Source organism: Macrobrachium nipponense, chromosome 28 (genome assembly GCF_015104395.2).
Source record: "Macrobrachium nipponense isolate FS-2020 chromosome 28, ASM1510439v2, whole genome shotgun sequence".
Lineage (NCBI taxonomy): Eukaryota > Metazoa > Arthropoda > Malacostraca > Decapoda > Palaemonidae > Macrobrachium > Macrobrachium nipponense.
In genome coordinates this window covers 17523777-17539703 of record NC_087217.1, presented here as the reverse complement: position 1 = coordinate 17539703, position 15927 = coordinate 17523777, and the positions used below count along the sequence as shown (strand labels likewise).

At 36.8% G+C, this 15927-nt stretch overlaps 2 protein-coding genes across 3 annotated transcripts; both read left to right on the top strand.

The window, feature by feature from the left end:
- The first annotated feature begins 1394 nt into the window (after window positions 1-1394).
- LOC135201524 (actin-2-like) lies at window positions 1395-3902 on the top strand. Of its 2 annotated transcripts, none has more exons than XM_064230515.1 (2): window positions 1395-1548; window positions 2668-3902. In XM_064230515.1, the coding sequence occupies exon 2, from the start codon at window positions 2684-2686 to the stop codon at window positions 3812-3814; it is 1131 nt and encodes a 376-aa protein (XP_064086585.1). In that variant the 5' UTR covers window positions 1395-1548; window positions 2668-2683; the 3' UTR covers window positions 3815-3902. The 2 variants fall into 2 exon arrangements, with proteins under 2 accessions (XP_064086585.1, XP_064086586.1); XM_064230516.1 differs by having other exon boundaries at window positions 1418-1559.
- Window positions 3903-12013: 8111 nt separating this feature from the next.
- LOC135201523 (actin, muscle-like) lies at window positions 12014-15648 on the top strand. The gene is made up of 2 exons (XM_064230514.1): window positions 12014-12141; window positions 14129-15648. Exon 2 carries the CDS (start codon window positions 14157-14159, stop codon window positions 15285-15287), a length of 1131 nt encoding a protein of 376 aa, XP_064086584.1. The 5' UTR covers window positions 12014-12141; window positions 14129-14156; the 3' UTR covers window positions 15288-15648.
- Window positions 15649-15927: the final 279 nt, after the last annotated feature.

Sequence of the window (15927 nt, the reverse complement as noted above, 5' to 3'; positions counted from 1 at the left end):
TTACAATACTAGTTTGCGATATCAAGAAAACCTACTAATTAAGGAGAAAATAGTCTTGGTCGAGACAATAGGACAATATTTAGCTTAAAATTGTATGTGTTGATAAGCATAATTGTTAAATCTTTGCTTTGTGCGATAGGTAATTATTTTAAATGCAGAAGCCCCCTAACATATTAGTTATAAAGTGACGATTTTAACATAAGCCTATGCACTTTAACAAATTCTAAACCTTACAACTGTATAAGTTATAAAGTGACGATTTTAACATTGGCCTATGCACTTAAACTAACAAATTTATTCTTTCATTACCAAGACACTCGTGGGAGTTTAATGCCGTCAGTGTACCTCATTCGGGGCACTGTAAGCTTTACTTAGGGTTCCTTGTAGCGTGCCTTCGGCCCCTAGTTGCAACCCCTTCCGTTCGTTTTACTGTACCTCCTTTTATATTTTCTTTCTTCCATCTTTACACGCTCTCCTAACAATGGATTCATAGTGAAACCGAGATTTTCCTCCTGTTGTACCTTTCAAACCTTTTACTTTGTCCTAAATTCTGTATTCAGTCCAATTCAAGTTATGACTAAGTACAGCCCGTTTAAAATTATACCTAATTCGGTTCAGAATGTGTCTTGAGTATTTTATGGACGAAATACAGATGTTTTATTTTTTATTAATAGTATGTAACATCGAAATCTTCTAGAGTAACTGTATGTACCTTACCTCAAGGTAAAAAAAATAAATAAATTGCGTACATTAGATGAGGACGAGTGAACTTAGCATACCATTATTTTTGAGTTTATCAACATGCCGTGGCTTATATTTCATTATATATATAAAGCCGAGGAATGTTTATTTTAGTGGCATAGGTATTTCAGCTGCTATGACATTTAATTTGTTTTGGACGTGACTTGGAAATAATAAGGCTCTAGTATGCAAATGGAAAAAAATGGTGTGGCAAACGGCTTGAAAACTCAATTTAGCGTGGTTATTTTTGAAAGGAAACCCATTCGTAAAGATCACTAAATATGAATATTATTTATCCATTTTCATTTTAATCTGGTTTTCCTTTAGAATGAATGTTATAAGAATTATGGATATTTTTTCTTAAAATGACATTGTTGATTTTCTTTTGTATGGTGATCATTTTGTTCAAGGAAAATAATAATGAAGCATAAACCAACCCTGACAATTTCTGTCAAAACATTAAGAAATTCTCGGCTTTGATTAAAAACAGTCTTCCAAGGCGCCCATAAACACAGGGGCAATAGGCTACAACCTTTCTTTCCCGCTGAGTAAACAGTTGTGAAGTAACTCCTGACTGTCGCTTATAGGTTAGTAACCTTGGGAATATTTGTATAAAAGTTAGGGTTCCTTCTCCCACCCACCTAAAAAAAAGATGTGTAAAAAAGGAGGGAGAAGAAACAGCGACAACTGCATCTCCACTCATATGGCGGAAGTGTCGACTCCCTATATAAAGGGATTATGAAGCCTTAGGGGTTTTTAGTTTACTTCGAACTTTGGTTCTCCTCGGCCATAGGAGTTTGAGCTCTTGTAAGTCACTGGTGAGTTGTGTTAAGTGTTGGTGGGAGTGGTAGCTGCAGAGCTTGAAGAGAAACTGTGAGATTGCTGTTGTAAGAGTAGGGTATGTTTTCAGAATTTCCTTATCCTGTGGGCAAGCGTGGTCTGTATGTGGATAACTTGTATTTAATGAATGATGTTCAGGTCAATTAGATTATGGTCAGGTGCCACTAATATCGCATATCATAATTAATAGTACTCATTTATTACTAATTACGATTACGTTTGAATCTTCTACGGATTTAGTTCTGATTGGTAAGCTATAAAGTTAGATATAACTTTTTTATAATTACAAATAGGCGTTAGAGAATCATGCGATTGATATCAATAAAGTTTTACATTCTGAAGAACGTTGTAGCCACTCGGGTTGCATTAACCGTAAATATGCGTGAAGTGATTGAAATGGGCAATAGTTCAGTAAAGATGTGAATAGTAATTAAAATAGTATAGCATATATATATATATATATATATATATATATATATATATATATATATATGCGTGTGTGCGCACGCGTGCGTGTGAGAATTATTGTCATATACACCAGAGTGTTTTTTTTAATCACTGCCATCTGGTTGGGAAACTAAAAATACAGTGACAATGACCATGAAGCCATCTCTTATATATGTATATGTATGTATGAATGGAGAGAGAGAGTACTCTTGTGAACGGAAAATTGATTGGTTTCTGTTATTTGCAAATTAGTTATTTCTAAGGGCCGGGTGTGCTTTTCTTCTACAGTTTATTGAAAAATATATTGCAATGTTAACAGGCAACCTTCGGTGGAGCCTCTTTCTGAATATTTTGTTTCATGCTGTTCTGAAAGAGAAGAATTATAATGCAAAATAGGCTATATTTGATTTTTTTTTTTTAAGAAACAGCGAATTCTTCATTGATAAGGTAAATTTATGGGAAAATGCAGGCTAGTTAGAATTTTTTGGCTTTAAAATACTGTAGGGCATACAATGTCTTGTATATATTAGAATATTTGATAATTTAGAAATATCCATGAATGTCCATCAAAATTGAAAGATTTTTTATTTGGATTTTTCTTCAAAGCATTATCATAATATACTCCTGATTCATCAACAGCCTACCTAGATCAACAATGTGTGACGAAGAAGTTAGCCCCTTGGTGGTCGACAATGGCTCTGGAATGGTCAAGGCTGGGTTTGCCGGGGACGATGCCCCGAGAGCAGTCTTTCCTTCCATTGTCGGACGTCCTCGCCATCAAGGTGTGATGGTTGGAATGGGTCAAAAGGACGCCTACGTGGGCGATGAGGCCCAGAGTAAACGAGGTATTCTCACTCTCAAATACCCCATTGAACATGGCATTATCACTAATTGGGATGATATGGAAAAAATTTGGCATCATACTTTTTACAATGAGCTCAGAGTGGCTCCGGAAGAGTCTCCGGTCCTCTTGACAGAAGCCCCTCTCAATCCAAAGGCAAACCGCGAGAAAATGACCCAAATTATGTTCGAAACTTTTGTAACACCTGCCATGTACGTTGCAATTCAAGCCGTTCTTTCCTTGTATGCATCTGGGCGAACAACGGGTATTGTACTTGACTCAGGTGATGGTGTGACCCACACTGTCCCCATCTATGAAGGTTACGCTCTTCCTCATGCCATCCTTCGGTTAGACTTGGCTGGCCGTGATTTAACCGCTTACCTCATGAAAATCATGACTGAGAGAGGCTACTCCTTCACAACTACGGCTGAGCGTGAAATTGTTCGTGATATTAAGGAAAAGCTATGTTACGTCGCACTCGACTTCGAAAATGAAATGAATATTGCTGCTGCATCCTCATCACTTGAAAAATCTTATGAATTGCCCGATGGACAGGTCATCACAATGGGAAATGAACGTTTCCGTGCCCCTGAATCACTCTTCCAGCCATCCTTCTTGGGTATGGAATCCGTTGGTATCCACGAGACCGTCTACAACTCCATCATGAGGTGCGACATTGATATCAGGAAGGACCTGTTCGCCAACAATGTGCTCTCTGGTGGTACCACCATGTACCCTGGTATTGCTGACAGGATGCAGAAGGAAATCACTGCCTTGGCTCCTTCCACTATCAAGATCAAGATCATCGCTCCCCCTGAGAGGAAGTACTCCGTCTGGATTGGTGGTTCTATTTTGGCTTCTTTGTCTACCTTCCAGTCCATGTGGATCACCAAGGAAGAGTACGACGAGTCCGGGCCCGGAATTGTCCATCGCAAATGCTTCTAAATTTGTAGCCTTAAACAAAAATAACGGTGCCCTTACCATCACTTTATTAAAAGATAAAAGACACGGAAATAAAAATATTTCTGAATAACTTTCGTTTTATTTATGACCATACCACGCGTATCAGTAAGTGAATAAGCCAAGAAACCTTTCGAATAGTATTCTTAGATAAAATGTCTCCGCATGGAATGTTATATACATATTTAGGTTCATGGTGGCTCTGCTTTTACAGTGCCACACAAAACACTGAAATCATAGGAATTTAAACGTGCATTGGAAATTATCAAGACAAATAGGGCAAAATTAGCGTTCTATATTATCTATAATTTTTTCATCTTTGAATTATATATAAAGACGCTCATTATGTATATTTTGGCTACTCGGGAAGAGTCCTGTTTGATTTGTCCATTACAGTGAGTTGGCAACCGTTATCCGTTAATACTCAGTAGCACTTTCAGACTTTCAGGTTTAGTACTTTATTTACCTTTTAAGTATCTCATTTTATTTGTAAACCTAGTATCATTTTGAGTGCAACGAGTAAATGAGATTAATCATTGTCAATTATAAGTAAATGGGATTAATCATTGTCAGTTATAAGTAGAACTTATAATTGACAATATGCAGTTATAATTTTTAGATATTTGTTAACTTGAAAACATTAGATAGCCAGAAGACTCGTTAGAAGGAAAATCTTTTCGTATTTAGCTTTCAAATATGACTCGAATGTAATTTTCCCACGTGAGTAAGGTGGAAGCTTTACAGAAGCGGTGCCAATAATAATAAACCATTTTGCATTCATTTATAATCTAATGGTTCACTGATTCATCTAATCGCTCTTGACATTATATTGAGCCAATGTTTTTCATTTACATGTATTTCATTTCGTCCATTAACATGAGATTTTAAAATTCCTGATACATAAAAATGCGTTTTTTCCTTTATCTGTGCGTGATGTTATATTTTGGTTTGAAATGTTTTGGGTGTTTCAGTGTATATAGTATTCTACTTGCAATTTTAGGAAAGCCACGAGGTTTCATCAGATTCCACTTGAAGCTCTTGTGGGTGGGGTCAGTTCCTGCTCTATTCATATTCCATTTTCTGTGATTACTTATGATGTTTCCCATTTTCTGTTGATTGTTGAGACATTATGAGTCGTTATTTTAATGCACGATTCATTAATTGCAATAGGTATTCGATCTGTGATAATCCGTTATAATTTAGGGATGCCCTTATCCAGATTGCCATTGATAGTAGTAGATACAGATAAACTGGTACAGTAGGTGTATTTTTTAACTTTCAGTACCAAGCTATGGCTATGTGGTCTAAGCTTTACTTAAAATATTTTGCACAGTCGGATTCATTGAAGAAATTAACCTCCCAGTGATAATTATGAACTAGTCTAAAAGGGGAATCATACTTTTTTTCTACATTTTTTGATTTCCTGGTCGTCACCCTTGCCCCGTCTTCCCCTCGACGAATAACACTTCTAACCTTATACGAACATATAACATTCGGGAAAAACGAGGGAAGGTGGAAGAGAGATCATTTTCTTCCTCCCCCAATACTGCGATGGGTGGAAATAGATCTCTCTCTCACTCTCCCTCACTCTCTCTCTCAATGGCGTGGCGTGTGTGAAGTGGAAGGCCACGCCCGTTTTGTGGGTGGCAAAGGTGAAGAATCTATAAAGGAAATATGCGCGAACGGAGAGGGGGTGGAACGTTGGGGGAGCTCGAGTTTTTGTAACACTTGTCGGCTCAGACGTCTACCAGTTCTTCATTCCCAGTAGAAAGGAATCATGAGCACTGTAGTTCATTATTACTAGCAGATACTTCTGTAGTTAATTCTTTATAAGTTACTATATTTAATGTAGGCGGAGATGAGTGGGAAACTAGCGTTGATCTAACTGTAACTGTTTAAAGCTTATATTTTTAATGGATAATAGCAAGAAACTCGAAAATGTGCCAGTTCACATTACCTTTAAACGTCAATGATGTAAATACTTATATATACACTTTATACACACACACACACACACACACACACACACATATATATATATATATATATATATATATATATATATATATATATATGATACACCGGGTGATTCTGATTTTCAAGAATAATTTCCCGTGTGGCACTTGATGCATAGGTTCATGCCACTTTAGGATGCCGTATCTAGAGCCACTTGGGATTTTATCATTCTTTCAGTACGAAGATTTATCTTTGTTGACATTTGGTGGTTAGGGTATCTTCCCTTGAACTTAGAATGTTTTCCTTAAGGTTTTGGCACTTGTGACCACCTCCTTAAGCCACCTGACCTAAAGCTTAATATATTGGTACGACTTTAGGGATTTTGTCATTCATACCACGTGTGGTGCGGTCACTGTCGGTTACTTTTAAGTCATTGATTTTTGGCCACTTGAAACGTTTGCCTTTTTATAGATTGTACATCTGTTTGAAGCATGAAGGATCTATCGTAAGTGTCACTTGACCTGTAATTAGTTGACAAAACATGACATTTAACTTGAAGGGCCAAATATATGATTGGCTCCGTCATCTCACTCGAACTATTATTTTACGGTTGTACGAATGGTTATCATGCATGGTTATAAAACTTCCTTCACAGATAAGCTAAGAATATTTGGTCTTTTAACTGGTGTAGTGATACAATTCGATTATGTTGTTCCAATTTGATTTATTACCTTATGATGGACAATCAACAGAAACTCTTGAAAGATTTCCAGCAACACATGTTATATGGCAAGAAAATATGTTAAAGGAACTCCAACAATAGAAGTTAATAGGAAGGTCATTTTTAAAGTGCTTGTAGTCACTTATGACTTTTCTCAGTATACAAATGGACAAGAAACTAAAACTCATTATCTTACCAAATCAAACCTGGTCACTGCAAGAAATTAAGTTTATTGACGACCCTCTTTGATGATAAAATGTACAAAATAAAAATAAATAAAAACAGCCAGTCTAAGTGATTCAGGAAAACTGAAAAAATCTGCGAGTTCCACATTCATTAAGTTAGAAGTGTCAAGGATGTCCACACAGTATGTGTGGGATTATGAAACATGGCATTCTTCAATGAGGCAGGAGGATTGGAAGCGTCATATATTTAAGAACCGTTCAAAAGCCTTGCGCAAATTGTTATGTATAGAAAAATCGCTAGCAACATTCAAAGGCCGCGTACAGGTTCTTAGCTAGATAAATTTTCTTGGTGGTGTTGCTGCTTTTGTCACTTAAGAAGCCGCTGTTACTCGTATCATCTTCAAGTGAATGGATATTGTGGTGTGAAGGGTGGATGAGTCACATTATTCATGAGCGGTTTTAAACAAAATTGAAATAGAATAGCCTTCACTTGGCAGGACAATTTAGGAACTGAAACTGAGGGAATTTCAATAAAAGGTGAGGATAGTATAGAGGGAGAAAATGGAAGCATAGGCTAATATTAATGAGACAGATACTGAAGAAAACGGGGTTGTAAGATTTTAAGAAGGAGGAAAAAGAGGAATGGGCGACGTGCTAGTGAAGTGAAGAGTTCAGTGATATAAGAGGAGATTAATTTCAGTCTATGGTGGAAACACAAATGTATTTTTCATGAGACGGTCGATGTATTGCTGATGGATCTTCGTGTAGATTTATGAAGTGGCTGCAATAGATTTTTTATGAAGTGTGTTTGATTCTTTTAAAACCCAATTAAAAAAGAGGAAAGGTTGCCGCCATATTGTTTTATTAATCCTCCTTATTACATATTATGGAGGTTTTATGTTATTCCCAGGTAGTCCTACGATTTTGATCGTATTACACAAATAGGAACCATTGACTGTCTTTGCCAGTCATTTCCTTTTGTCAAGATCAGACTTTTGTATGTACCAAAATACAGAAATTCCAGTATTAATTCTCTGTATAATCTTAGGGCAAACCATTTATGATAAGGAAGCTGCGTTACTACCATTACTGCAATGTAACAGTACCAAAATAGGCTCTAGTAAATGGTTTGGGTTTCAGCTTTATAGCAGTTTTTAATTATTGTTGTTATAAAGTATCAAAAACAAGCCTCGCTTGCAAAGAAACTTTTTTTCTTATCGATAGGCCATTATGGGCCTAAAGGAATGAAAACTGTCCCAGCATTGATCTGTGTATAACATTCAAGATCATTATTGTATGAGGTGAAAACTATTTACTGTAATTAAGGTACATTATTATAAACTTTAATGCTTTGTTTTGTTCTAATAGTTTCAAAGGTTTTCCTTGCTGAATTTCACTACACATACCGCCATTCTGAGATTATTATTATTATATTAAGAATTTGTTACCAAGCCTTTTTAAGTAGGAGTGTAGCAATGAAAATGCTGAAGTTCATTTCAGCACCACGTGAAAGTTCAGCCTATTCACTGTTACTATTCTAAATAGAGCTCATAGCTTAAGGAGTAAGGAGTGCTGATTGATGCCCAAACGTGCGTATGATTACATTTTGTGTGTATGATGAAAATGCTAATAAAGGCTGTTCGCACCGCCCCTTCGGCCCCTAGGTGGACTGTGTTTATCCTCATATATTGCATCCATTCTCGCGTCATTTCTGCCATCTTGCTTTCAAGCCTCGCTAATGATTATTTCTAAGTGCAACTGTAGAGTTTTCTACCTGTTTCACTTTTAGATTCTTGTACTTCATTACATTTTATCGGGTTCTCGTCTTATTGTTCGCCGCTACTAATATTCTGTTACAATCAAGAGCTCTCGGACTGTTCGGTTTGGTGAGCTTTATCTCCACTGCCAAGATTTGGAATTTTCTTCCTGCTTCCATATCTCCTGACATTACCCTCCCGTTTTTCAGAGACTTCTTTCATTTGGGCTTGGATTATATAATGTTACTGGTTTTCGCTTCCCACTGACCTCTGCATTTAAGGAATAAGAGGTGATTTCGAGCTGATTGATTTTCTGTTCAGGTTTAGTGAGTTTGAATACAAAAATTAGGTTCATCCTAAATAAAATCATCCCCCATCGAACATCTTAGGTGATTCTTATGTTCTTGTTAGCTGAATTCCCTAATCACAGCTGCTGTTTTTAATGAGCCTTTTGCAGCAAGTCGTTTCTTAATTGGTTTTGAAAGATATTTTATAGGCTGATGCCTTCCTGACTCCAACTCTCCGTATATATCCGCCTTGGGAAAGAAAAATCGAATCATAATCAAGAATAGCAATACAAAGCAATAAAGAAGAAACTGGGGTGTGAATTCCATTACCCGTTGGAGATATCTCTGCAATGCGCATTTTTATAGAAAACAATTTCGCAACGCTTTCACGAACCGAATTCTTCAAAATCATCAGACAGCGGTTAGAATATTTTGATGTTCATGAGGAACATGATAATGCTAAGCGAGAGAACTGTTTCTGCGGTACCTATAGCTGTTTACATATGAACAGTCTCCATTCTTCTACCATCTTGGTTTCTATTTATCCTTGGGATTTTGCTCTAAATCACATTTAATTACAATTTTCTTTCGTAAATACTCTCAAACTGTCAAGTTAGTTTCTACAGTTTCTCTTCACTACTCCCAATCAGCGTTGTATCATTTTCAAATCTTAACCCTTGTAGTACATACCATTCATGATTATTTTATTTTCCCCAAATTTAAACCTACATCTGTTCCTTCTTTGGTTTCTTGCACCACTCCATTCATAAATAAATCATACAAAATGCTATGAAGAGTGTAAGCCTTGTTCAGACCAACATTAATAATAAAACTGCCACCGTTTTATTATTAACACGATTGGTCACTAACGCCAAGGCGTTTATTTCCTCCAGTAATTTCTGTTATGTACCTTCCACATTGTCTCTATTAGTTTTATCATAGCATTTTTGTAGGTTTTCGTACGTCACATACAATTTTTCCCTTTCAAATTCTCACTACTTTTTCATAACCTATACATTCTCTAAGCCCACCATTCCCTTATTTTTCTGTCATCAGCCTTTCCTCCTCAACTAAAGTTTTACCGTACACACTCCTTGGTACACTAAAGGAATTTGTACTGATATAATTCTCGTAGACATATCTGTCAGCGTTGGTTTCATACAGTTAAACAGTTATTCCTCCCATTCATTCTTAAGTCAAGCTATCACTACCGTACTGCAGCGTATACGTATATATAGCAAAGATGTTAATAAGAATGTTTTATGAACTCTTAACAATTGTCTTTCGAAGCTTTCCATATATCTTTAACAGATGAAATGTTTTAAAACAGCAACAGACTGATGTAAAGATACCGATGTTTTGAAACTAGTAGCAATGAATGTAAGTAAAGGGTTCTTTTTATAGAATTTATGGTTTGCGTCATACGAAACAAGAATTTGCTATCATAAAGTTTGATTACACACGTTTTTCTGCTACGCTAGTTAAATTTTATATAGGATATTCCCAGTCGAGACGGATGAAGGAAAAACGAGAAACGTAAACCTTCTGAGGAAAATTATCATAAATATACTTTGATAATTTCTAGGAAATATTCGAGGACTTACAGGATCGTTTTAGTTATGCACAAGTAACTTTTTGACTTTGCACATTTAAAACATTTTTACTGTCTCAACAATTTACGAATTCAAGGGAGAATGAATTATAGGTGATATGCAGGGGTAGGTGTTACTATTATACATTCTTGTGATGCTGGTGGGTCTAAATCAATTTGTGAGATGTAAAGGTTCCTTTGATTCTGTTTCACGTGTATTGGGCCCTACTAGCAGTATACATGTCAACATTATTGAGCAATTCGTTTAAGTTTTAATGTTATCTGACATGTCTTATTTCTTCACCGTTTATAATCTTGAAGACGTAATTTTGACGTCGAAGATGTTGCGCATATTTTATTTATATTTACATTATTACTCTTTTTTTGGGTGGTCCGGATTTAATTAACTTTAAATTTATTCAAATTTAAATTTAGATATATATGGAATGTCTATTAGCTTGAGCTTAGGATAGTCAGCTTGAGAGATTTTTTCGTTTTTATTCCTGAAAGACAGACATTCAGCGCACTTGGTGTAGTACAGAATAACATGGTCTTGGCACCGTATATTTCGTGTTTCTTTAAGGACTCGTTATTTATTTACTCTTAGCCCTCGGTTTTGGCCAAGTCTCATAAAGGGTAATATGTCATGCTATGCTCATGTACACCTTTACTGGCAGAGCCTAGCAAGCAAAAAGTTGCTGTCAGGTTCTTAGAATTACGTTATCGCATGTGGTTTCAAGTTATTTTTACACTAGGTAAAAGAAGAATTAGACTCGTTCTTGTTTATTCGGCGCGACGGACTTCTGTCTTGGGGTTTTATATAAATTTGATCTATTCATATATTTTTAGTCCGCATAACGATCACTTTTACATGTTGAGTTAATGCGCCACTGTCATTTTCCTCTCTTGTAAGATATTAATGTATTCTGTAATTTATTGCCGTATGTGTGACTACGTTATTCCTGTTTACCCTGGGTTATTCTTTATCTGCAGTACCGCAAGTGCCAAGTAGAAGGGAAAAAAGTGAGGTATGTTGGTGTTTTTAAATTTTTTTTTTTTTTTTGCAGTATTGTGTCTTTACATTGGTGATGCTAATGTCTTTATGATTATATATATATATATATATATATATATATATATATATATATATATATATATATATATAATGATGGTGACGTTATCAACACAATTTTGTAAGTGGAACAATGACGGCCATAAAATAGCTGGTTTACTTATCGCATTAACTTTGACATTTTATTTCCATCTATTCAATTATTTATATAATTTTGTGCTTGGTATAGTACAAATATGGAACAGGACTCGCCTATGTAACCAATAAGACATCATTGCATCGGACAGCGATGACGTTGTTCTCAGCTTAAAAAAAAAGTACAAAGAGGTGTAAGTGAGATTATAGTCCCGAAGTATTTTTGGGATGTCTGAATACGAAGGAGAGCGGCGAGGGAGGGGGAGGACTCTCCCTCTTTTTCAAACAGGAGGAAGAGAAGGCGTCGACGGGTGGGGTTGTGGGTGGGGATTCTTGTAGTTCATCGCCGCCTGCAGGCCACAAGAGGTCTTTTTTGGTCATACGGTAAACACAAGGGAAGGAGATGGGTGGGGGATGCCAAGGAGGAGATGATGATGGAGGAAGAGGGGTGAAATGTGGCGGAAGAAGAGGTGGAGGAGGGCCCCTTCAGGTGCTGGAGAGAAGGATGGGTGGGTGTTATTTGTGAGGCGTTTGGGGGTATGTATATAAGTTCAGACGGACTTGAGGTGATCTTAGTCTACTGCAGACTCAGGATACAAGGCGTTCCTGTAAGTGCACATTGGGCGTTGGCTCCTTTCCCTCTGCTCCGCTTTTGTACTTTCGAACCGGAAGTGCTTTTGATTTTTGAGTGTCTTTGTGCGTTTGGAAGGTTGCTAGGGCGATGATAGTGCGATAAATCGTGATTTGTTCCACTCCCTCGAAGATAAATACGATTTTTACATTAGCTGATGTTTTATTGGTCGTTCATTAAAGAGTGATTACCTTTATATACGTTGTTTAGTTGTCTCTAGCACTGAGAACTACAGTTCTTCATATCACTATTTTTTAGTGATTCTTTGATATCCATAATCTAGATCTGTGTAAAAGAATGATAGAGAAAATCGTGTTCATTAATACAAAGGTCTTCTAGTAACGATTCCATGCGGCACTAAATATTTGATAAGTTCCTATGTAAGAGTTTTTAAAAGGCAAAGATCGTTATTTTTGTACTGTCTTTATATTTGCGATGATAAGACGCGCATTTTATATCGTTCTTATATTAGAAATGATAAGAATATTAAAGTATTTCGTAGTTTTCCAACACCTGAAAATCTTTAATGCTAACTTAGCTAGTTTAACTTAGCTAGGTTATCAAATCAATGAATCTGCTTGTCTGAAACTCGAAAGGAAAGATGGTCAGTAAAGACTGTATTCTTTACTTTTCTATTTGAATTTAGCTTATTAATTATGCAAAACCTGTCAGTGAATCATATTTCACATTATATTTGTAATGTCTTGTTTTGTGTCAATACTTGGCGGTAAACTGCAACGATAGGCAGCAGATATATGTTGCATATTGAATATTTCCACCGAGTGATTTTGTCATACGTGGAGTGGAGAGAGATCAAGTTGGTAGAGAGAGAGAGCTTAACCAGTGACTGATATCTTTGGCTAATCAGACAGAAGTGTCAGTGATGTTTGACCAATATTGTTTTATCATGCTAAAGAAAGATTGTTTTTTTTACGCGAAATCTACTGCCTTTTCTAGTCTTCTTAGGTCATCGCTCGTTAAGAGATTTTGGTATGATTTTTTTTTACGCTAGTGGGTATTTGTATAAGTGAATTTTGCTTCGAAGCTGAAATCTCTCTTAAGTTGCAATTTATATAACTTTTTTTTTATTTGAACTCTACATATGGAATACTATCCATTACAAAAGTCGATGTCATGTGCGCAAATTTTATTTCTTTACATTTTCCTTAAAATGGCCTTCCTTAGTATCGTGAACTTTGACGTTTTCTGGCCTTAATTACTTAAATTTTTAGCCGTATGAAACTATAGTGATATGACTTTTGATTACTAAACCTAATTTACCTTTTCAAACTGAAACTTATTTACCAAATCGAACCAGATGAATTTCTTTTGTAAGAGTTTTATATTCCTATAATGACTATACTGCGAAACATTATAAAAAAAAAACTTTTCCTCGAAGGCAGTGACCAATGCTAGTGAGGGCAAATAACTAATAAGTCAAGCACTGTATATCTAGATTATGAAACTACTGTTAGAGCGATAAATTAGGTCTTTTCCTTGAATATTGAGTTTCATATTTCATTGCCAGAACGCGTTTTCTTTAGCTTCAGCAAAGACAGTAAAACGTCACCGACAATCTGCCACCCTAAAAAAAGTAAGGATAAAACCACTCTAGATGGTCTTAATGTCACGATAGGGGACCGGTAACAGCTTTTAAATGAACCACCAACTAGTGCCAAGAACCGTTATGACCCCCCTTCTCGCATTTCATCACATAGACGCTCCTTGCACCTTAAGTGAATAGCGATAAGTTGTAAAGGATTCTGGCAGCCAAGCCCGTCCTGTCAAATAGATAATACTGAATGCCGTATGGTTGCTCTTTCTTGTTTTTTAGATTGCTGTTTTTTATTCAAAAGTGGTTTTATAACCGACAAGCAATGACTCAAATGTCTGTCATTGATTTATATTTATATAACAGCGAAATGATAAAGGTAGTTAACTTGTATGTGGCATTTTTTTTTCAGGTCCATACCCTAATAAACATCTACCATCATGTGTGACGAAGACGCTTGCGCTTTGGTCGTTGACAATGGCTCCGGCATGGTCAAAGCCGGGTTTGCTGGTGATGATGCCCCTCGCGCCGTTTTTCCTTCTATCGTTGGTCGCCCACGTCATCAGGGTGTGATGGTCGGTATGGGTCAGAAGGACGCCTACGTAGGAGATGAGGCCCAGAGCAAGAGAGGTATCCTGACACTCAAATACCCCATCGAACACGGTATTATCACCAACTGGGACGACATGGAAAAAATTTGGCACCACTCTTTCTACAATGAACTCCGAGTTGCTCCCGAAGAATCCCCAGTCCTACTCACCGAGGCTCCTCTTAACCCCAAGGCCAACCGTGAGAAGATGACCCAGATCATGTTCGAAACCTTCAGTGCTCCGGCCATGTACGTTGCTATCCAGGCAGTGCTATCTCTGTATGCCTCAGGACGTACTACAGGCATTGTACTCGATTCTGGTGATGGCGTCTCCCACACTGTACCCATCTACGAAGGCTATGCTCTTCCTCACGCAATCCTTCGTCTTGACCTTGCTGGACGTGACTTGACAGCTTACTTGATGAAGATTATGACAGAGAGGGGCTACTCGTTCACCACCACAGCTGAACGAGAAATTGTTCGTGACATCAAGGAAAAGCTTTGCTACGTTGCCCTTGACTTCGAAAGCGAGATGAATGTTGCTGCGGCATCATCTTCCCTGGAAAAATCTTACGAACTCCCTGATGGTCAAGTTATCACCATTGGTAATGAAAGGTTCCGTGCCCCCGAATCATTATTCCAGCCTTCCTTCCTGGGTATGGAATCCGTTGGTATCCATGAAACCGTTTACAACTCCATCATGAGGTGTGATATTGACATCAGGAAGGACCTATTCGCCAACAATGTAATGTCTGGGGGCACCACCATGTATCCTGGTATTGCTGATAGGATGCAGAAGGAAATCACTGCCTTGGCTCCATCGACCATCAAGATCAAGATTATTGCTCCACCTGAGAGGAAATACTCAGTTTGGATAGGGGGCTCTATCTTGGCATCACTTTCCACCTTCCAGGCAATGTGGATCACCAAGGAAGAATATGATGAATCTGGTCCAGGCATTGTCCATCGCAAGTGCTTCTAAAATATATATATAAAGTCAATCTTAGATATATTAATAATTATGATAAATATGAATTAATTTATTAAAGTTTCCGTACTAAACTGTTGATATAATAATCCCCCTTTAAAAAATTTCCTTAACTAAGAGCTTATGATTTTATCAAACGACTTCCAAAAGTTATCTATGTAGGTACCTGTTTACTTGCTAACGCTTGTGAAGTTTAAGGCAGTTACGTTGATCCAGTCGATTCTCTGCTGTGTAGAAGTCATGGCTGGATAACAGGGACGACTGTGTGGACCTGTTGTCACGATTCTAAACAACTTGGCCATATTCTTAAGATAAATGATGTCATTTATTTTCCAAATACAATTATCATTTCTTAGATACTTGTTCTTAACCTAGTTTGTGTTTCGTATTGCTTCTTATTTACAGCTACTGAAAACGTGGTTGTATTTTAAGGTATTCCGACTGAAAGGAACATTGCTACTATAATAGCCAGTGAAATAAAGGAATAAAGGGCTGTGTTTTTAAGAATAACGAAGGAAAAAATTAATAATCTTCGCATTTCAGTTTTCAAATATAAAGGGTTCATAGTATTTTGAACTGAATGATATCTATTTAATTATTTTCCCACAGAACTTTCGCCGTTTGTATTGTATTA